Source organism: Patagioenas fasciata, chromosome 9, assembly GCF_037038585.1.
Source record: "Patagioenas fasciata isolate bPatFas1 chromosome 9, bPatFas1.hap1, whole genome shotgun sequence".
Classification (NCBI taxonomy): domain Eukaryota; kingdom Metazoa; phylum Chordata; class Aves; order Columbiformes; family Columbidae; genus Patagioenas; species Patagioenas fasciata.
Window position 1 is genome coordinate 24,229,249 of NC_092528.1, and position 23,185 is coordinate 24,252,433.

At 45.3% G+C, this 23,185-nt stretch overlaps 1 protein-coding gene across 1 annotated transcript in view; it reads left to right on the top strand.

Moving 5' to 3' along the window:
• Positions 1–21,759, top strand: part of MB21D2 (Mab-21 domain containing 2) — a 58,473-nt gene extending 36,714 nt beyond the window's left edge. The window contains exon 2 of the mRNA XM_065845065.2: positions 18,083–21,759. Coding sequence (XP_065701137.1) covers positions 18,083–19,347 — 1,265 coding nt within the window. The 3' untranslated portion in view covers positions 19,348–21,759. The remainder of the gene's footprint in view (positions 1–18,082) is intronic.
• Positions 21,760–23,185: the final 1,426 nt, after the last annotated feature.

Sequence of the window (23,185 nt, forward strand, 5' to 3'; positions counted from 1 at the left end):
GAGGCGGGGGAGCCTGGCATTGTGCCAGCCTGTGGAATGGGGTGGGCAGATCACAGAGCTGGAGCGAGGTCAGAGGAGGATAATCCTCAAGCAATGATAAAGGCTGCAGCTGTTGGTGTTAGAGCGTGGCACTGCAGAAGTTTGCTGCTGCTGTGCTGTGGGCATCAGCACAAATCTGCCAGACTTCAGAGCTGAGTGAAGTGGGTGCTGACCAGCTTGTCCTCTTCCTTTGGTCAGAGTCCCAGGGACATTCTGGGACAATCAGCTGAATGTAGACAAGCCTTGGGCAGAGCCTTGCCCTGCGTGGAGTGGGGTTGTAAGACCTGTGACAGTCGCTGGCAGGGAAGGCAGTGTGTGGCTGGAGCTGGCATTTGGATATGCTGGTGTGTGTTGCCTTAGAATAACTGCTGAGCTCAACTTGCATTTTTGTCCCTCTTTGCACCAAGTCACTGCACTCTGCCCTGTCTCAATGGTTCTTCCCAGATGCCCCAGTGGGGCAAGTGAGGCGCTCTGGTGGGAATGATTGACTCATGCTGAGCAGGGAAGCAAGTGAGAAGCCCAGCACTAGAGCTAGTGAGTCAGTGAGGGCTCCCCAGGCCCCCGGAAGCCACTTGCTACTGCCCCTGGCAGAGGCATCCAAATTGTGCTGCACTGCAGAATCTGTCAGGCAGCTGGTGGTCCCTGTCATAGAGCCTCATAGAGCTCCTGCTTTCTGTGGCATTTTTAACTCCTCCAGTATGATTCTATGTTGATGCTGTTTTGCTTTGAGACTGCAGAGAGTTTGGCTGGGTGGAAGATGTGTGAAGGGATATTAGAAAATCCGGCCGAGTTCCTGATGTGAAAGTGGCCACCTATAATATCACAGCGAGGCAGGGACCATTAGGTGCTGGGAAAACATGCACTGCATCCCTGCCCTCATCAACCCTAGACCTGCAGACAGATCCCTTTTTGGAGTGTTTTCCCAGGATATCTCTGTCCCAGGGAGCAATACATGGTATCATTTATCCCTTTTCTAGCAGTGCCACCTCTCTACCTCCCTATATGAGGCCCAGTGGGCTTTACTCTGCCATTGTTTTACCTGGTAAATTTGTGGAGCGAGGTGACACCAGCCATCCAAGGGGAACTTCAGAGGGAAAAGCAGTGAGCTGGTTTGCTAAACGTGAGGCACTCAAAAGCTATGAGTTAGACACTAAAAATAAAAACTCCTGGTGTATTTTTATTTCTGTTCTGTTTTCTTCAGCTTTTTAAGTCTTCCTGAGCCTCATCTCCTTCAGAGTATTTTTGGTTATTTGCAGCTGTGATGGATAGGAATTACTCACTTTTTTTTTTTCAGAAATTTAAACTGAGACTTTTGCCCTGTCTTAGACCACCAGGAACTGGGGTCTTCAATGAGAAGACAGATGAAGAAGACAAGCAACAATTGGCAATATGGCCAAATGCTGTGTATCGAAAACTTACCAAGCAACTCCAGCACATCTTTGCTTAGTGTTAGGACCTGAACACAATACAACCACTTGCCAATGGTTCAGGATTAAGAGGCTTTGGGAGGCATAGGTCACAGGTGTCTGTTAGATTAGTACATGGAGATAGTGAATGAGAATGGACCTTTTCTGTGTCACAGCAATGACGGTTTGTAACAAAACACATAAGTCATTACTGTCCCGCTGACAGGGGCTGTTGGTAGCTACTGCCTCAACCATGCAGACAAGTCTCTGTTTTTCTCTCTCTGTTCACTGGGAAGTTTGAAATCTGGCTCAAACTCTGCAAGCAAAAGCTGTCTAAGACCAGCCCCAGCGATGCTTGTTCTCATTCCACAGCTCGGGATGTGCTGGAGCAGGCAGATCAAATAGTTATGAAGGGTGTGAATAAGCCCTGGGAAAAAGCAAGCGGGCAGCTTGTTTTATGTTTGCTTCCCTGTGTTTGTGTGAGTCATGGAGCTGGAGATGGTCCTGCTTTCACCTTGCAGAGAGCAGAAGTAAGTGTCTAAGAGCCCCACGCTAATATGCTGAAAATAGCTGAAAGCCAGGCTCTTCAGTTACTCACAAGAGATTGCAACTTCTCTATTTATTGATTCTTTTTCTCCTCCCTTCAACTTAACAGCATTTAAAAGACAGTAAAACAGAGGAAGGGCATTCATACAGCCATCAGTGTGGAGACAGGCATTTGAAACAACAGAGAAGAGGTAAAAGTTGTCTTCCCCTAATAGGGGAGCAGACAGTCTGGCTCTCCACCATCACACACCAGCTCTGCCCTGAGCAGTCAGGGACCAAGGTGGTTTACACTTGAGCTGGTGCAGGTCTCTAGTGGTTGTGGCATGCCCCTGCCATTCTCCAGTGCAGGGGGCAAAATACCAGTTGAGTGCCTTGCAGTGGTGCCAACTCATAATTGCATTTTTTGCTTCTGTTTTTAATCAAGAGCAATGTTAAATGTTATGCTCTCATTAAAGGTCCAGCTTCCAGAGCCAGTAAATGATACTGTGAGAATCCCAGCTTTGTTTCTGAGCAGGAGAAGGAAGTCTAGAGAGGCAGTCTGGCAGTTTGCAGCCTAGAGGCAAAGGTAGCTGTGAACCCTGTGTTCCTTCCATGTTTCCATGGGCCAAGTCCATACGTGAGCTCCTGTGACAGGTGTGAACACAAGGATTGGCAGAGCAGCTCTGATCTAGCTGGCGTGTTGGGAAAAGCAGGAAGAATGCTTCAACTTGCGAGGGATTGCGTGATGGCCACATGTTCAGGTCAGCTCAGCTGAGCAGAGGGGAAAGTGAGAGGCTGCTGTCACTTAAGCCATTGGTGTGGGGAATGCAGATGTGGTCTGGGGACTCACTAAACTGGGGCTGTTTAGGTGCTGAGCATCTCAAGCATGCAAGAGGGCCAACCATCTCCCAGCATTCATCCTTCATGCAATAAAGCACTTGCTCTTTAGCAACACAGGCTCCCCTGAAGCCCAATTCCTGCATTTTGTCCCTGCCTTAAGCAGTCTTTACTTCACTTGTTTCCATATTTGTTTCTTCTGTTACATAAATTCTGCTCTCTGGCCTCTGAGCTGAAGTACTGTGGGCTTTCAAAAGCATGACTGAATTGCAGAGTACGTGGTTCCTCTCTGCTATGTGCCCAGCTCATCTTACCCTTGGTAGAGTGAGCAATGAAGTCAGGGAGCTAGTGAGTGCTGCTGTTCAGTGCTTAAAACCCATGCACATCTTCTGAACTGCTACAATTTTGCTTTAAACCCAAACTGCTCTCTGTCAGATTCAACAATTGTTCCTCAGGGAATCTGCAAGCTTTGTGGCCATGTGAGGGCTCAGTTTGGCATGTTCATTTCTTCTGTTTCCTCTGCTATTTTACATATGTTTGTCTGTCCTCAGGACCTTTATCGTTCCTGCTACCCTGACTTCCCCAAACGAGAAGATTTCCTCTTGTGGTCTGTAAACTACTCCTCAACCCAGCCCCTTTGCAACAAGTGATCTGCCCCTCATGCTGTCTGACTGCTGGGGCTGGGCAAACATGCCCTGCATACCACCCCTTTCCTTTTAACTGGGGTGGAATGGGAAAATGGATATGAAGATTTGGGGTTATCTATCCACCTCCATGTTTTCCACGCTCCTGACTGAGGACGGGTTTGAGAGGGAACAAGGACATGACAGGAGACCCTGCATCCTGCCCTGGAGCATCAGTGAACCTGTGCCATATGGAGTGCTGTCCAGGGGTTATGTTCCAATACCTGGAAACCAGTTGTGGAGCTTGAAATGGACTCACTGGTGGGTTGCTTCTGGTTATGTTTGTCTTCAGCCAGCAAGAGAGGTACCCAACAGTATCTCCTGTGAGAGAGCCTCTGAGCTGTGTTTCCAGGGTGGGGAGTGTTCTGGTAATGAGAAATATGTGTTAGTGTCATCCACTTAGATTTTTGCTGGCTCACACCTAAGGTGTGGGCTTGACAACAGCTATTTAAATGCAGCTTCAGAATTGTTTGTAGGAGATACCCAGTATCCCATGAGAGCTGGTTGCTGTTGCTTGGCACAGTGCTACAGTGTGTGCAGCAGCAGCGTTACTAACACATTGCTTGCAGTAGCTAGTTTGCTATTTCTGTAAACGCAAAGGATACTTGGTTTTGTTCCTTTGATGCTCCCTCATTCCGGATGTGTTATGCATTGCCAGATGTTCATAACATGTTATAATGTTAAAGTACACACATCTAAGGCTGCACTAAGTGCACCCACTAACCACTCTGGACTTACTCCTTTGCTTGCCCATCACTCAGCTGACATGCAGTTTGGTGGATCTCAGTACTACTGGTGGAGTCAAGCTGTAACCTCTTTGCTTGTGCTACAGCACATTGCTCACAGCAGAAGGTCTGTGTCTTGAACCTCTGAGGAATCACACTTACAAAATAGGAATAAAATCTCTTTGAGTAAGAAACAAGTTTTGGCTTCCACATGTCTCTGCTATTTAGGTCCATTTAGAATTCATTTAGTTCAAAAGTTTTATAGACTGGAATAAAACATGCAAATACCACTTCACAAGAACAGTGTTGCTTTTTCCTTAATGCTTTCTTCCTCCCGCAACCCCAATTTGCAGTGTAGGCTCTCCATTTATTGCCCTGTAACAGCTCCAAAATCCCAGTCCTGCTCCTCAAATATATAGCATGGATACATGTGCGTTCCTACATGACCCCCTTTGCATTGAATTTCTAATGCTCCTAGATTACTTTTGTTGTGTTTGCTTGTTCTGAGGATGAAAATAAGGAAGGGAAACTGATTAGCTAGGTGTTGATTTCACCTTTTCTGAATCACTAGGGGGCTCTGTCCTTAAACCGAAGTACCTGCTTCCATTAAATGCAGGAACTGCCCCTCTGCTGTGTGCAGGTGTGTGCTTGCTCTGAGTTTGTGTCCTTTTCAATGAAGAAATAGAAAATCTAAATTTTGAATGAAATTTGCTCGCAGTGATTCATTCAGAGCACTGCTGTTGTCATAACCTATTGAAATGCATTAGCAATAAATTCTAAACAGTGCTTCTATAAACAGCAATTGTTCTGCTTTGAAGCCATGATGCACACTGCCTGCTCAGTTATGCCTCTGTGGGAAGTGGCATAAATACTCAAAGAGAAATGGCACAAAAGGAGCCCTGTACAGACGGCTCGGGTAAAATGCTGGCCTTTCCCTTCAGTCATCACAAGCTGGAAATCTGGCATTAAATAGGATTTGTAGACAAGTTTGGTGTCTGTGTTCTGGCTTATCCCCTCTTAATTTTACTTCTTGCTCCCACCCTGTGTGCTGGATACTATCAGAGACATACACTAGATGAAAATTATGTACCCAATCTGGTTTGATAGAAGATAGCCTGGTACTGGAGGTCTGTTTCCTCTCATAGCAATAACTGTGTCAGAGCTGGCTTCCCCTTCACTGTAAACCCTAGCAGGTGACAGGGAAAGATGTTTGCCTGCCTGCATGTGGCTTCTTCCCTTGCCCATACTGCAGTGTGAAAACTCTGATCGCCTTTTGTTTTGAATGCTGCTTTTTCTCTCCGCTCACAAATCCCACAGGTCTGGGCTGCAGAGCTCAGCAGACACGCTGATGCTTTAGTGCCATCTACTGACAGAAAGGATGATTGCACGTACCAGTTTTGATGGGAGTTTTTTCACAGTTTTTGTGAGGATCTCATACACAGAAGGACAATCAACATGTCCGCAAAAAAGGGGAATGTTTCCTATCTTCTTGTTAAGGTGGCTGGATAACTGGCTGTAAAATTTGAAATAAGGTTTGAAACTCAATATTATGATCTAAAGAATGAGCAACAAAGCAGAATGTCCTAAGCTCAGGAAAACAGATGTTTTAGTAGCATCCTGATTTCATAAGCCATCTTCCTGGGAAGGGGTAAAATGGTGCTTTTTCCTCAGACACAAACTTCTGTGAAATATTTCTTGCTTGCTTTCTGAGTACTCAGAATATAATTTGGGGCACGAATATGTGGTTTAGCAACCAGTTCTACTTTATAGGGTCCTCGGAGTGCTGCCCTATGTATAGGCAGAGAATAACAGTGACACACTTGAACACAAACAAATGTTTCCTCTTTGGGAATCGACATACATTTGGTTTCGTCTGGGCTATGCCTGCTGTCTGAGCTTGGCTTGGAGGTGTCCCAAACCCCGATCAGCATGACACCTCCCACGCCAACGGGGAAGCAAATCTGAGATGTCTTTGATGGTGACACTCCTTCTGGTGGGTTGTTTTGTGAGCCAGGGAGAGCAGAGTAGCGTGTCTTTAGGTAGAAGACCACCCTGGGGCCACAAGTCTGGCCAGCCATACAAGGTAGGTCTACATAGGCACAAGCAGAACAACCCCAGCCAGAAGGGCTCAGTATACACCTTGTGTTTTGTTGCTGATTGGCTTCTGCTACAAATCAGTATTTATCTGTCCTTGCCAGCCCCTTCCCCAAGTGCAGCCAGGAACAAATAAGTAGAATTGTGCTCAGATGTCTTCTGGGCATGAGCTGTTCCTCAGCTTTGTCTGACTTCAGGGACAAACACCCTTGTTAAATGGCCAGCTCACATCCTTGTATTCCTGCTTCCGACTTGTTAAATTAATTCTACAGAACTGTGTTAGCAAATTTAAGGAGATCTATACTCTTTGTTTGTGTATTAATCGGAGACTGGGGGGGGGGGGCAGCTGTCAGTGGGAGACTAGTGAGGACAGTGTTAGTCATTGCTTTCTGTGTAGCAGGACTGTATTCAAACAATATCCATTCCTGTTGTGCTGGGAAGTGTTTTCATGCAAGGGATGGTAGCAAGCCCTGCAGGAGCTGAGCATCCACTGGGAAATTTCACAGTGTTTTCACAGAAACATCTATAAAATATAGGTGAGATTTCTAATTACAGAATTCATTCGAAAGGCCTGTATTCTCCATGTATCTGCCTCTTCTAAGCCTAACGTCTTTATTAGCATTTGTGAACAAAGCCTTTTAGCATTTTTCATTATTGCTACAGATATATTAGGGAATTTGTAGGATTAAAATTCCACATTATGCGCTGTCTAAGACAATAAAGAACATAGTTTATTTTTGAGCAAAATTTCAAATGCAATAGAACTGCTAGGACAAAATCTACCTGTTTACTGGTAGGACTTTACGACTGAGGATCTGTATTCCTTGCCTCATCTTGCTAGTCCAATCCATGCATATCTGCAAGGACAGAGAAACATGGTATTGTGGTTCTGGCATTGGGTGTCTCAGCCATATTTGGCCTGTTTTGGCTTCCCCCAGTGTTTGGATATAGGATCTGTCAAAGGGCCCAGGTCATGGCTGTATGGATGGAGTCCAGTGAACTCTGGGGGCTGAAGAGAGGGGTTAGCTTCATGTCTTCTTCTCTGCCAGATGCCTCAGAAAGACTTCTGAAGACACCTGCTTTCCTTCTGCACTCAGAGAATGGGTTTCTCCTGTGTCCAGTGCTCTTTTGGTGCTTGCCTGGTTTCCTAGATACATCCTTAATTCCCCCTTTTTCTGACCTGTCCCATGGTATGAAGCTAAATAGACTTAGTCATTGGTAGATAGAAGAGAATGAAAGTGATTGAAGGGGATGCCATTCTGGTCATATCATTGACCCCAGGAGCCAAGTTTGATGAATTTTAAGGGAAAATCAAGACCATTAGATTGAATTACAGCTGTGGTTTTCCATCAAGGCTCTGATGGCTGTTTGTTGCCATGTATACTCCACATGTATGTTTTAGCTTTGCTGGAACATTTAGTGGAAAATTTTTGAGTCAAGGACAAATCTGCTGCTCTGCAGTGAGGCAGAGCTGTTATTAAAGAATGAGCAGGCACTGAGGATGGGCAGTGGTGGTTCAGGCCCAGTTCATAAGGAGTAGTGCTGTGATTTGCTCTGATGTGACTTGTCTTTGTAGAAAACAACTGTACTATGGGAGCAGAACACAAGCTGGTAGATAAGCAGCTGGGGAGAGAATTTCCAGTGTGTTGGAAAACTGTAAGCAGAAGTCTTGGCAGAACGGCTCAAAATGCATTTACAATGGGAGCTCTTGTGTTATTTACAGGATGTGAAGGTGTAGTGGCATTCCTCTCGGCATAGCCCCCTGGCTGGCACCTGGACATAAAGCGGTGTAGCAACTTAACCCTTTCAGGATAGGCACACGGAAACCAGACAGTGACTGAGAACAGAAAAACACCCCAGAGGAGCCCAAAGTGCTTTTGCAACCTTGGAGTCAAGTTCTGCCTGACACATACACGTGCCCCTCTGGATGACTTGGAGAGGAGAATGTGTTCCCAGGTCTGGAAGGAATGGCTTTGCTCATCGCTGGAGAGCTGCCATGTGTCTTCTCAGAGAGGCACCTGGTGCTGACAAGTCAGATTGGGATGAGAGTTCGCGGAAGGCTGGGGACGTTTTTTCTCCCGTGCAGCTTTCAAAACCTTCCCCTATCTTACTTCCACTGTTCTTTTCCAGCATCGTCAACACCCTTTGTAAAGTCGTGGGTTTGGTGTTGGCTTCTTCATGAGGAACATCCTGAAGGTGAAATTAAATTTTAGAGAGGACTCCATTACACTGAGCAAACCAGCAGTGCAGTGGGGCTAATTTAGCAGGCAGGGCTGCTGAAGTATTTCTTAGAGTTCTGTGAAGACATCCACACAGAAGTCACCTTTTCATGCGACATGCAGTATTGACCACCTCATTTCACATCAAACATAGCAATTCTAGGGCCCACGCAAGTGCTGAGAAGGACAATCAGGTATATGAAGTTTAAATAAATTGTCCTTTTCAACATGGAAGAAAGATGGCTGACTAAGCCATGTAAAATCTTGAGTGACCTGTGGAGTGGAAAGTGCCATCTTTAGATGAGTTTCTTCATTTCCTAGCAAGCCAGCAACAGGAAATACTTTTTGACACAACATGTAGTTGGCGAAACATGGTGCTGCAAGGCACTGACTATACCAAAAGTATAAATGATTTAGAAAGCAATGAGAGACATTCCCAGCAGATAAGTCCATCAGTGCTGTTGAAGACAAAGCTGCAAATGCTGCCTCTGGTTTGGGAAATCCCAAAGCCAGACATTGCTTGAAGGTTGCAGACAGAAGGTCATCATGCTGTTCTTTCCTTGCTCTTGTGCTCTTCCCCTGGAATCCGTCAGCAGCAGATGCCTGAAAAGGGAGGCCAGGATAAATGGACTTGTTATGCACCTCACCAAGGTTGTTATGCTGTTGTGAAGAGCACACTAACAGTGAAGGGATGAGGAAAACAAGGGCAGAACAGCCTCTCCTGCAAGGACCTGCATATTTGCTCTCACAGCTCAGCCTGGTTTGTGCCCACTGTTGTTACTTTGTTAAGCAGATCCAACAGTGGAGTCCTGGGTGAATCTCCCTCAATGTTACATCTTGCTGGATACTCAGCAGTGCTCCCTAAGGGTGTGAGCAGACATGGCCCATCTAGACCCTGAGTAGCCCTTGCCGAATGTGTATGCTCAGTTCAGGGTGGAACTGATAAAGCAATCTGTTCTCTGACAGATTTTCTCTCTGGGATTGCATTTCCAGAATAAATGACATCTTGTGCCATTTCCAATGGGAATTTTATGTGTTATGCACACTTAAAAATATGGATGCCGTATGGACACAGTGTACAGTGTTAAGCAGGGTGTAGAAGCAAGCTGTTCTTACAAGCCCACTTTCTGCCCTTTCTTACTTCAGTTCTCCTAGTCAGCTGCTTTCAGACCTGATCACACATATTTTTCAGACCTTAAAGCACCTCCTTGCTTTGCACTACATATTCTTTGTAGGCTTTCAGCCACTCATCTTACTTTGGTTAATGTGACTCTGGAATAAGCCTGTTGGATACACAGGCTGTCAGGCTAGAACCCCCGACGTCAGTTTGGAGGGTGACTCTTACAAGTCCTCACTATCCAAAGGAGAGTTGCACAGCAATGCAGGGGCTCCCTCTGAAAGTTCAGTTCAAGCTCTGGAAGCAGTCAGCCCTACTATTGTGGTCTCTGAGACCTGAGTATTTTAGCCAAACAGGTCACTACAGTAACACCGCTGCTGGTTTTAGTGCCAGAATGAGTTTGGGTGTTTGTCACAGCACTGACTTTTGCTATACAGGCTTTTTTCCCCTTGCACCCTGAAATACCCCTCTCCATCGGCATACAGGATTTCAGCTAGCTGGGTGGCTTCCACCAGGGCACATGGGAACTGGAAAAAAGCTAGGATGCTACTCTTGAGATTGTTTTTAAAGAAGACTTTGGAGAAAGAAGCTGATTTGTTTTATGAGGGCATGCTTTGTTCCTGCAGGGTGTTCTGTCACCATGTCACAAGATTTCTAAAAGGAGCAGAATCAGTAGGACACTGGTGTATCAGTCTGCAAAGAGCAGCTTCCTTCACTCGCCTCCTGTATTTGGCTAAACTGGTATCACACGGTTCAGTCTCCCCACTCCCTTCCCACCCCCTGCCTGCTTCCACCAGCAGTCCTCTCAAAACGTGCCTTGTAACTAAAGACTCTCCCAAAGAGCTGACTTTTTCAGTTCTTCTGCATAACAAAAACTTATGTTGCTCAGAAATAGATTTACAATTACCAAGGGAAACAGAAGAATCAGTGCTACCCAGCTGCATCAGAGCTGGCTTCCCATCCTGTCTTAAAGGAGCCCCTGGAATTCAACACGCATCACTCAGGCATTGCTGGGAGACCTCTGTGGTGATCTTTCCTTTGAACAATGTTCCTCTTCTTCAGGATCTGCAGTTTGCAGCAGAACTGTCAAGGAACTGCAGAGTGCCTGTCTAGTGTGTTTAGGGAAAATGGCAAAAGCTTTTTGGTTTTTTGACTAGCTTGGGGGTTTATGTATTTTAGCAGACAAGGGTAAGAGTTGCCTGGCCAAAGTGGAGTATCCTGTGGTTTATCATGTGCTTACAAATTGGTTCTCAGCTAATAACATCTGGTGTGTGGTTAGTGCTGTCTGAGCAATTACAAGCACTTTCTGGGCATCCAGGACATCAAACGTCCTTAGCTTCTGGGGCTTACAGGAGGATAAAGATTTTATACAGGAGAGAAAGGAAACATGGCCAAGGTTATGCATTGGGTAGAACTGGAGGGAAGAATCAAGACCCCCAACTATGCTGAGTCCTGTTGAAGAATTAAGCAGTAGAAAGGAGGGAGGCAGTGGTACATGTGGTTGATCCCTAAATTTCCCTATGGAAGGAAGATCCCTTCTATATGTCTTCTCCCTAGGCTGCCAGGGGGCATGAGGGGGACATACACCCAGCATAATGTTTTTTGGCCACCCCGGTGAGATGAACGGGCACTACACCTGCCTTTGACAGCAGGATGTCAGCTCCCTGCAAACCTGGGTGGGCTCAGCTTGTCTTAGACACTGGGCTCAGGCTCTGCACCCCTGCAAAGTGTGGGTAGTTTCCCAGTGACACATTTCTGCATGTCCCAGAAAACACGTCTGGAGTTGGGGCACGCAGTGCCACAGAGCAAGCCTCCCTAAAAGGGGTCTGTGCTGCTTTTTGCTGGAAGTGCTGAACCAATGAAGGCAAATCAGATCTGTTGAGTTAAAAGCAATTCCCATCATTTATGGTCTCCTCAGAGACACAATTTCTTTCTAGCACGCCTCTGGAGAGTTTCCCTTTGTGGGAGTTCACTTGTTCCAGGGCCTTGGATGTGTCCATGGAGGAATTTAAACATAAAGACCTACTGATGTCAGTGGGGACTTACACTGACTTCTTTTATGAAGGGGATGTACCTGTGTTTTATTCCCAGGTGCTGGGAGTGCAATAGCAGCAGTATGATGATTGCTTTCTTTCAATACGATTATTAAAAATGTTGCTTAAGACAATAGTCGGGTCTGTATAAGACTGGCTGCAAGTAACATGAGACTTCTGCTAGAGCACAAGCTAGTGATTTGGAGAGGGTACGTTTTAAATGCAAGGTCAGACAATGATCAGTGCCAAAACGCCACATCATTGCTTTTGATTGATGAAACAGGCATCCAAACCTCTTGTTTTGTGGGGATTAAGTTACTTGCAAAGAAAGAAGGAACTGGGGGAAGAAGGCATCAATGGGAATGCCAGCTCAGGTGTTGGATTTCTCTAGAGAAAATCTCAATTTTAGTTCTGTAGGCTTTCTTGTGGTGTGTGAGGGAGAGAGAGGAGGGAGGACAGGACACTCCTAATTTTGTCCAGTTTTCCTTTCTCTCCCATCTGTCCATGTGCACATGTTGAAGTGTGTAAAGCATCCGAATGTCCCAGTTCTTCTGATCATTCACAGACAGCACCCTGTCCCTAGGCTGAACCCACAGTGCTTTGGCTCTTTGAGCAGTGTTGGAGGGGGTTCTCTGGCATCTTCTGAACTCCAGTGTGGGGCTGAAGGGCAGGTACCAGGCATGTTTATTCTGTGCTGCAGCGATTTTTAACAGCTGATTTTACACAGACACATGCTGCTTTTCAAATCAGATTAGATGGCAAAATCAAGAGGTGAGCAGAGAAGCTCGGTAACGAGAAGCTGCAGCCAACATAGCTTTTCTGTGCTGAATTGCACTGCACAGCTGTCTGCGGGCTGCAGCCAGCCCCTTGCCATTAACCCGGGGTCTTTTCCTTCTGGAGAAAGGGGCCAGCTCCTGGCTGTGTACCCCACAGATAAGGTTGTGTCTGTCATTTACACATCTGGGGATCACCGTGCCCTGAAGTCTTCAGCAGTCAGTCCTTATGGTTTAGTAGCCTCTTGCTTACCTCCTGTGCTGTTGATGTATAGAATACATTTTTGATGTATAGAATACATTTGTGATTTTAAGAAGTTAAAGATGACCTGTGAGGGACCATGTTAGCTTCTTAGCCAGCTTGCAAACCCTTCCTGGCACAGCAAGTCTTCAAGGACAGGGATGTTACAGTAACTCATGGTCCCAGCAGCTTACAGGAGCAGCACAGAGCTAGTGCCTGGGTCTGGCTTGGCTCCCAGAAGAACTCCTATGCTATGCTTCTGCATGCAAGGTTCTGCAAATCCTCCTTTGTGGAGCCTTTCTGAGCACCTCACTGCTCCTTTGACCTCTCTTTAGTTCATGTGCAGCAGAACTGTCCCTTAATGCAGTACCTGCCCTGAATATCACCTCATTCAGCTTGATGAGACCAGGCTAGACAAACAGAATGACATTTTTCTTTGCTCACATTTTCTTTTGGTGGCAGTGGTTGCGTATCTAAGGCATCATGAAGGAAGTCTTCAAGAAGGAACCCCAAATTAGGAAATGCAAATGTTAGAAATAAGTTTTTGTGTAGTTTTTTCTTGTGGTCAGTTTCTTCAAAGATGAGTCTGTAGGTTCCTCCTTATTTTCACAAAGCTGGTCATGAAATAGCAGCAGATTCCAGCATGCATTGCAATGGTCATGAAGTCAGTTCATATGAAATTCGGTAATGGATGCAGAGCATCCACTTATTTTTTTTTCCAGCGGGGAAAATTGTGTCTGTGTCATGTGCATCAGAGTCCCAGTTCATTCAAGAATATATCGCAAATGTAGGTGTTACGTAAAAGTAAAACCTCTTTTCTTTGTCTTTATTCTCCTTGTATGACAGGGCTTAGAGTAGAAATAAATCCTATTTTCCTGCCACTGAAGCAACAATGATGGAATGAAAGTCTGTCTGTAGAACTCATTTGCTCACCTGTGTTACTCTGATCTGTTCAGTAAAATAACCAGCAGGCTTCGCCTACAGGTGCTGCTCCTAATTCTTACTTTCCCTGCTTTTCTCATGCTTCTAAGCATACTTACGTGTTAAGATGTCAAGTTTTATAGCTTGCAAAGGTCTTAAACTAGTTAAGCAGCTAGGAAAACAGAACCTCTTTAAGGTGCTTTAGACAGAAATGGTAACTGAACACTAATCTCTTACTTAGCAAAATACCAGCTTTGCCAAACAACCTTTTCAAAAGAACATGTCACACAAGATATGGCTGCAAAGTGTGTGTTTTGCCTGGTAGCAGCAAGAGACTTCTTAAATATCAATGAACCTACTTTAATGCCATGAGAGCTGGTTGTCCTTCAGCTAAAATAACTTGTTGTGTGTGTTTGACCCTACACGTTCTGGTTTCGGTCTTTGCAAACAACTCTACAGGCTGCCTACAAACTTCACAAGGTGAAACCCCTGTAGCCCCTGTTCCCTCCTCCTCCCAAATGGCCCTGGTACTGAGGTGAAGAGAGCTCAAACGGCCCACTGGTGCTGTTATCTTAAGTACTTGGGTCAAGTACCAGTCTTGATATTTTTCTTCTTTGTATTTGCACTTGCTTACTGGGCTGGAGTGCCTGCTTCTCTTGTACATACACTTGGGTCTCTCAGCTTGTGTCTGAGCTGTTGAAACTTGGGATGAAAGCTTTGTGCCAGGGTCGTGTATGCCATACCATGTTGGCTAATGGGATTCTTTGAAATCCCTTTACATTTAAAATAGATTTATAAATAAGGGGGACAGTTTAAACATGGTACAACCCTTGAAGCCCTAGCCATATCAGTTATTTATAGAAAATTCTATGCCTATTCTAAATATATTTTCCTCAAGGGAGCCTCATCTCAACCCCTTGCTCCACAGCTTAAATTGGATCAGCAATGCTGCTATGATCTGTTAGCAAAAATTCCTTCTCTAGCTCTGTGGCAGAGCTGCAGATGTTGATGATCCAGGCCTTGAAGGGGAAATTGTGTACTTAAACTCTGCAGCCAGCCAGATAGAGAGATTACTGGTGATACATTGGATCATTTCCTGTAGCCATTGCTTGGTGTTTTTTTTACATATTCCTCCCCCCCTGGTAGGTCTGGAGTTCTGGAGGGGGGAAAACAAGTGACTTATTGGCAGTGTATGGCACCTTTCCCTTCCAGGAGTCTTCAGCATTGCCAACTAGGCTTAAATGGTGAGCACATGAAGCATTTTCTTTCTAGAGGAAGTGTAAATAGTGTTCTGTGGGCAGAAAGCATTTCCTATTGCAAGGATGTTTGAAAATGGTGTAATATTGTTACAATATTGGGATATTGTAACCCCTCCAGCAGTAGAGCAGGCTGTGCGGGCTTTGTGCTGTGCAAGCTTTGCTTTGTGTTAGTGCGGGCAGGAGTGCTATAAAATGGTGTCGAACTAACATGACAGGAGTGATTCCTGTTCTCATCTGGCTTTGGAGGTTGATCTTATGTGTTCACTGTTATTTTCCAGGCAGATGAGCATGGGGCATTCAGAAAGCAAGGCTTGAGTCCCACTTGCTGTTGATTGAATGGGGTCAGACTGTCAATTCTACCTACTGTTCCAACATAAGGACAGAGGATCTCTTCAGGCCAAGGAGAGCAGCTCATCCCATGGTGGATTCCATAGTGGAAAATCTCTATCTTTTAGAAAAATCATATTATTTTCTTTTTCAGTCAAAGGCTCTGGCTGTACCGTAGGAGAGAGGTTTTGGTGCAAAGGGCACACTGCAGAACTTCACAGGACATTTTTCATTCTGTAAGTTAAAAAAATATTTAGGGAAATGCATCCTTTATTGAATTCTATAGGTTTGAACAGTTTTGACTGTAAGATGGTTACGTTCTGTCTGCCTCTTTCAGGAACATCTGCAGATCTGCATGGCAGATGCTGCAGATCACAGTTCTGAGTGGAAAATTTGGGTAAGTGTAGAGGCAGGATGGGCCATCAGGACCCTACATGTCCTGAATAGCTGTGCTGCCCCACGGTAAGGATTGGTACTGACTTGTATGCTCAGAAAAGAGCAATTGCTCCCTGTCCCTATGATTTGATTGACTCAGATTGTACTCAATGGGTCTTGGACTCAACTTACAACTGGGGTGTAAAGCACCAAGGCTGTTCAAGGACAGCATTTGGAAGCAGTGTGTCAGTGCTGTCTCTAGAAGCCACATGAATTGGAGTACCCATTAGAAATGTCTTTCTGGGTGCATTGAGGGAGTGACTACTGCTTACTTGGCCTCATGGATAGAGAAGCCTGTGCAAGGTTTTGCCACTCCATAGATCAGGGTAAAGTACCTCACTGTATATCTAATCCTCAGAAAATGTCTTTGAGGTTGACAGAAGCTTTTCTTGGTTATTATCCTTTAAGGATGAATGGGGCAGCACGTGTTAGGATCACAGACTGGGATTAGCTCAGGATTTAGCAGGAGAAGTTTCTTAGCATTCTTCCAGAGCTATTTCCTTCTCTTGCAGCCTCTGGAGCTGCATGAAATGGAAAAGGTAGTGGCCATTCCTGCCTGGCAGGAAAATCATCTCAGCTCAGTACAGAGAAATGGACTGGGTCCAGAGCTCTTGGAAGCAAGAAAACAAGTAAAGTATATTTAACAAGGCATTTCACATGGGGGATTGTACAGTTACTCTGACTATTGCCCCAAGACACATTCCCCATAACGCACAGGCCTCTTCATACAATCTCCTTGGCTCTTCCAAGGAATCAACGTCAGCATAGCTTCAGAGTTCACTCGGGTCGTGGCTTACCTGTGTACATGCAGATGGCTTTTCCTTGCCCTTGTCCTAGCATGCAGGAAAGGACAGGAGAGTCTCTCTAATAGTGCTGTAGGGCCACTCAGGCTGGTGAGCACTCGGTGCCTTGGGGAGCTGGTGGTGCTGCTGCTGCACTCTGCTTGGGAGATCCGCACAGTTCAGGCAGTGTCTGTGATTCCTTGGGGATGTGCTAACTCAGGAAAGGCTCTGCAGTGCCTGGGGCTGTGACAGAATGGGTGCTCGGACTATGGTGCTGATCATTTGTGTTAGCATTTCAGTAAAGAAACACTCCTAATGTATCTGTCTGTGGTTCCTGCTCTGACAGTGTGATTGGCAGCTCTCTGGCTCACATTGTCATGCCTCTGGCTACTTACTCCCACTGATGTCTCTCTAAGACTGGCTCCCTCATAATGGAAGGTCTCCATTTGACCACTCTTGCTATAAGCAAGTTATAGTGCTTTTGGAAAGGTGCAATAAGTAACATATGCCAACAAAAACTAGTACACTTGTGCTTGTAAGAAATAATGATATATCTCTTTTGCAGTGCTTATAAGAGATTCAGCTTCTCCATTCAGAGTCATTGGTCTTAGTTCCCTCGTGGCCAGGTTGTGTTTTCTGAACTGAGGCTGGGAAGGAATCAAGAGCATTTAACCACAACATGAACACCAGGAGTGAAACAGCCCAGATAGCAGAAGCAGATGACAGAGCAGTTGAAGTGCAGAACTCAATTTTAAGCCTAATAAGAACACTGAATGAGGTGCTAATACCTTGGGTACTGTGTGGAGTCTCAGTCTGCTGTTCATGTTCTGTGAACAGAGTATAGTGGTAAATATAGAATGCACAGTGAAAAACTGGCTTCATGCAGCTGCTGCAGCCAGTACAAGGTGAAGGGAAGTGTCTGGTTTTGGTGATGAAAGTAGAAATCTGTCTTCATGTGTGTGCTCTGGGGAGCTGATCTGATATTCTATGGCATGATACTGTCATTATAGCTTGAAGAACCAATTTCAGAGCTGGCTTCTATATTTGCCTGATAGTTTAACCTGTCTCCATTCCCCCATAAGAGGAGAACATATTGCCTTCGTACATGTTGCCTTCTTCATTAGTAAGTGTAAAGCAAATTGTAAAGTCAAACTTGCTTGAACTAATGTCTGTAGCTATTCATTCATTCATCCACAAACCAACCCTCTGGTGCCGGTCCAGCTTTTTTCTTATACCAGTGAGAAAATAAGAACAGTGAGTCAATTAACATTCCCTTTTCTTTTTGAAGTGTTGGATACCATGGAAGTGAGTGAAAATATAGTTAAAAACTAGTTTAGAAGGTGTTTAAGAAGTTAATTTTAGTCCTGGAAGTAGCTTTGCTGGATTTTACCAGAGGCTTTGCCTTTTTCTGTTGTTCCCAGTATGATATTTAGGATGGACTTCACCCATTCCCAGGAGTACAGGAAAGGTACTGCCCTGAGTCAGGTGGGACTAAAGGTTGGCTGAGTGCTGGGCCTTGATGTACATTTGTGTTACATGAACAGTGATGAATACCTCTGGTTGCTCTTTTTCCTGCTGGGCGTGGGATGGGTTTTAATCCTGGTTATTTCCTGTATCCCAGATCAGTTTACCTTCTCTTGAAAGGTCTTCTTTTTCTCTTTTGCAGGCATGGTTCAGAAACTTGACCAGAAGCTGCCTGTAGCCAACGAGTACCTGCTGCTTTCAGGTGGTGTGCGGGAAGGTGTGGTGGACATTGATCTTGATGAGCTGAATGTTTATGCACGAGGCACAGACTATGACATGGACTTCACCCTGCTTGTGCCCGCACTGAAGCTGCATGACCGCAACCAACCAGTCACACTGGACATGCGCCACTCAGCTTTGTGCCACTCCTGGCTGAGCCTGCGTCTGTTTGACGAAGGAACTATCAGCAAATGGAAGGACTGTTGCACCATTGTGGACCATATCAATGGAGCTACCAATTATTTCTTCTCTCCGACGAAAGTCGCAGACTGGTTCTATGACTCCATTAGCATCGTGCTGTCTGAGATCCAGAAAAAGCCTCAGCGAGGGATGCCAAAGGTGGAGAAGGTAGAAAAGAATGGGACTATCATATCCATCATTTTGGGAGTGGGCAGCAGCCGCATGCTGTACGACATTGTCCCGGTGGTGTCCTTCAAAGGTTGGCCAGCTGTGGCCCAGAGCTGGCTGATGGAGAACCACTTCTGGGACGGGAAGATCACAGAGGAGGAAGTCATAAGTGGGTTTTACTTAGTGCCTGCCTGTTCCTACAAGGGGAAGAAGGACAATGAATGGAGGCTGTCATTTGCCAGAAGTGAAGTGCAGTTGAAAAAGTGCATCTCCAGCAGCCTCATGCAAGCCTATCAGGCCTGCAAAGCTATCATCATCAAACTGCTGTCCCGCCCCAAAGCCATTAGTCCATATCACTTAAGGAGCATGATGCTGTGGGCTTGCGACAGGCTACCAGCCAGCTACTTGGCCCAGGAGGATTACGCAGCCCATTTTCTCCTGGGTCTCATTGATGATCTTCAGCACTGCTTGGTCAACAAGATGTGCCCTAACTATTTCATCCCCCAGTGCAACATGCTGGAACATCTCTCTGAAGAAACGGTCATGCTACATGCGCGGAAGCTGTCCTCAGTCCGCTCAGACCCTGCCGAACACCTTCGAACTGCCATCGAACATGTCAAAGCAGCCAACCGGCTAACGCTAGAGCTCCAACGGCGGGGCAGCACCACCAGCATCCCCTCCCCGCAGTCAGATGGAGGGGACACCAACCAGCCTGATGACCGATTAGCCAAAAAGTTGCAACAACTAGTGACTGAGAACCCTGGGAAGTCCATCTCAGTCTTCATTAACCCAGATGATGTCACAAGGCCCCACTTCAGAATTGATGATAAATTTTTCTGAGCTTTCATCAGTGTTTCTTGGGATTTCTTTTTCTTTCGTTCTGTTTTTAAAAACTCCTGCAGTGTGCAGGTTTTTTCTTTTGGTTTTCCTTGGTGACTTAGTCTCTTGTTTTTTACATATCCAGTATAGATTGGATCTGTTGAGAAACAATCTGAATAAATTATAATTCCTGGTTCTGCAGGACGGTGCAGATTTAGAAACAGTATATTACTATTTCATATGCTGCTTTAAGTTTTTCCACCCACCCAGCCCCATTGTCTATGAGTAGTTTCTAAAGGCAAATATGTGCCGTAAACACACATGCCACAGTGTAATGTATTTTTTTTTTCAAGCTTCCATAATTTATGTACATTGTTGCACCTGGGGAAGGGAAAACTCACCTTCCCTTGCTTCAGCAATTCACTTCTTTTTCCATGAGCTTCCATCACCCTAAAGAAATGAGGAGAGACTCCGGGTTGGAAAGCACTATTGGTAAATTGATGAGGCCAAATCTACTGGGCTGAAGCCCAGTTCATCTGTTCTTCACACTTCTCACACTAGGGGAGAAAGTTGACTTCAAAGATGATGATGTTGCTTTTGGGGGAAAAGTTGGTTCTGTTTTGATCTACTTTTTGAATGTAATTGTTCTTAACTGGACCTTGTGCAGTCCAGAAGGTTGTTTCTGCTGCTTTTCCATGCAGAATAAGGTTATGGAATGTTAGTTTTAGTGTGTGTAATTATTCAAAGCCTTATTTAAATTCTATTAAAGAACATACCATTATAAATGTTAATTGCACTAATGAAATCTCTGCCATTACCTCAGTCCCACTGTTTGTGTTTCTTTCATGAATTAGCATCTGTTATTAGGTCTTAGGATTGCAGATTGCTTGAGGCCCCTTGGGTCTTATGGTTTCAGGTGATTTCTTGATTGTCTGTTGTAAAAGGCTCTTCCTTGTTAGCCCTGCTACGTGTGAGAAGTCAGATTTTTTGCATTGACATATTTCTTTGGATGCGTATTGTGTGTTGCAGTGCATATTGCATTAATATGTATTGCATGTGGTTGAAACAGGTTCACCATTAGATAAGGATGTAATGCTAAAGCAGTGGTATGTGCAAAGTGAATCAGCCAGACCTTGAGCAAAGGAGCTGCCTTGCTTCTCTAATGCATGTATTAGGCCTGATCCTGTATGGCAGTTATCATTCCCTTGGCTCCTGTGGACTTTCTGACTTACCCTGGGACATGCGAGATCTTACTTTGGTATCACATTTTCAGAAGTTGTGTTTGTATGTAAACTTGTGGTGCAACAGTAGCCTTGAAAAACACATACGCTTTCCTTTTGTGTGTAGGATAAGATGTATGGTAACAAGGGTTAGTCTGAGCCAAAAATAATTCCAAGAGTTCAAGGACAGATTGAATTTTTTGTGGCTGGCTGGCCAGTGACTGATATTTAGGCCTTAAATCAGCAATTTGGGCTTACTGATTATCCCAGAGAAGCTGTTCTGATCCAAACTTGATGCATGTTTTAAAATGTGATTATTAGAGCAGGTTGAAGTATTTTTTAAATATTTGACAGACAAATGTGGCGCATATCTAGTAAATTCTAACAGATAAAAATTGTGTATGAAGAATGTGTCACTTTTTTAGCCCAGCCTTTCTGGTAAAGAAACCAGGCTGGTGGAGCAACACAACAGCAGCTTTGGAAACTGCTTTATTAGATGGCAGGGAGGTTTCAATACTTGATCAAGTGCCCAAGTCATGTCTTAAAACAAAACTTTGGCTCCTCCATCTCTTGGGCATATTTGAAAACTTCACCCTGTTGCTGTAGTCAAGGTGTTCACAATTACCTGAATTTACTGGTACACACCCACATGAACCTGAAGAAGCTCTCAGAAGTTTCTGACTAGATGGAGTGGATGAGAATTTAACTTTAAAGCACAAGTGGTTAGTGATCATGAGCCCTGGTGCAGCTGCAATTATGGTCCGGGGAAGGACATGTGTTGACTTCAGCGAAAGCAGAACTGTGTCCTACCAGTGTGGCTCTGGCCAAAGATGAGCCTCCATTTAAACCTGTGTAACCTGCCAGGGGAGGCAGGAGAACCAACTGGAAATCCTCTCCAGAAGTGCTTGGAAAATGCAGATTCATTGAAATGGTCTTTTCCCCAGTCTTGGGACTTCTGTCTGCTGGAAAAAGAGTCTGGCCTCCAGGATGAAGTTTCCCATCACCACACGAGAGGGATCTGCTCAGCACAAAGCAGCAGTAGCGCGGCAGACAGAGTCCCAGTGTCCGTGCCGGTGCTCCTGAGTTATGCAGAAACACAGCATTCCTCATGCCAGTTTAACATCCCAATGACCAGCAGTTTGGCTAGCCCATGTCAAGCTCTGGTGTGTGCTCCTTTTTTTGGTTTGAATTAAAAAAAAAATCTTGAAAACTATCCATCTTGTTCTTCCTGCATTACGAAGAAAATGTGTGTGCGTGTTGGGTTTTCTGTGGGGAGAAGAGACTTGTCCCTTTACTGGACTGGAAAGCAATTTCCCAGGTAGGTCTGAGATGTAGACAATCTGACAAACCCTGCAGAAAAAGGGGATTTGCTTTAAACTAGCAACAATCATCTTCCATACTGATGTTAAGAGGAGACAAGTCAGTGCTGTGAGCCCATATCTCAATGGGAGCTTCAGTTCTGCATACACTGCTTTTGGGGGATAAGATTTTATTCTGCTTTTGCCCATTAGCTACCTTCCTGCTGGCTTCTCCCTCTTGGCAAGTAATGTTGCAAAAGGACTGGGACAGTTAGTTAGGGGGTGGGTGCATGCATCATGTAGGAGGTCTCCTTTATGTGTCTGCACATTGCTGCCTCCTACATGGTTAAAAGAGAGGGGAGTCCCAGCCAAGAGGGTCTGGCCTTTAGGCACCAGGAAGGTGGGGGGGAAGAAAAAGCGCCCTTCAGAGACTCCGCTTCCATTTCGCAGTGTGAGCCTCCCTGGGCATCCTGGCTGTCATCCTACTCTTGGGACAAGCTTTTGTCTTTGCTCTTTCCCTAGAGCGTCTGGCCAGTAGCACAGCAGGAGGAGTAGCTAATTTGGCTAGTTCCAGTTGTTCTCACTTCTGGGAGACCCTGAAGAACCTGTCACTTCTTCAGGGGGAGACTTGAGCTGCTGCAGATCTGACAAAACCACCAGCCAGTGTGGGTTATTCTCTGTGCTGTGTTGACGGGCGTACTCAGAGCAGAAAGGAAAAACAATGCAAGAGCTTTGTGGAAGTCTGCAGTTTGCTCCTTCAGGCATGTTATGAGAAACCTCAGTCACTTCTGGCTGGCTGTGATAAATTGGTTTATCCACATTTTCCAATACTGTAGCCTGGAGAAATGTTGGTGCTCTAACCAAAAGAACTACAACTGAGTAGCAGAGTCACTCTTTGCAGGAGATTCAGCAAAATACCAGAAGGATTTTTACCATCCACTGCTCAAAATATAAGCCAATCCCCAAAAGTTGTTGAAAGAGCTCATTTTTAACACTGTATCTTTTCTGTTGTCCCTCTGTCACTGTGAGAAGCAGCTCTAATTTTTATTTAAATTCTTGGACTTTCCCTGATTGCTTTGTTCCAGTTGAGATCAACCTTGTTCTGACAGGTGTGATAGTTCTGGGCTTGACAGGAATATCTGAGCTCAGTGCTCTTCCACTTCTTGGCCTTCTCATGGAGGGTGTAGTACACTGTGGGACAGGCCCGTGTCTGCTACAAATTGGCAGGTCAGTGACTGAAACAGGCACTGAAAGACAGCAGTCACTCTTGACGTTAGATGTGCCCTCAGTCCAACTTGTGTTGGTCAGTGTTCTGGGCCATATGAAATGATCCCCAAACTC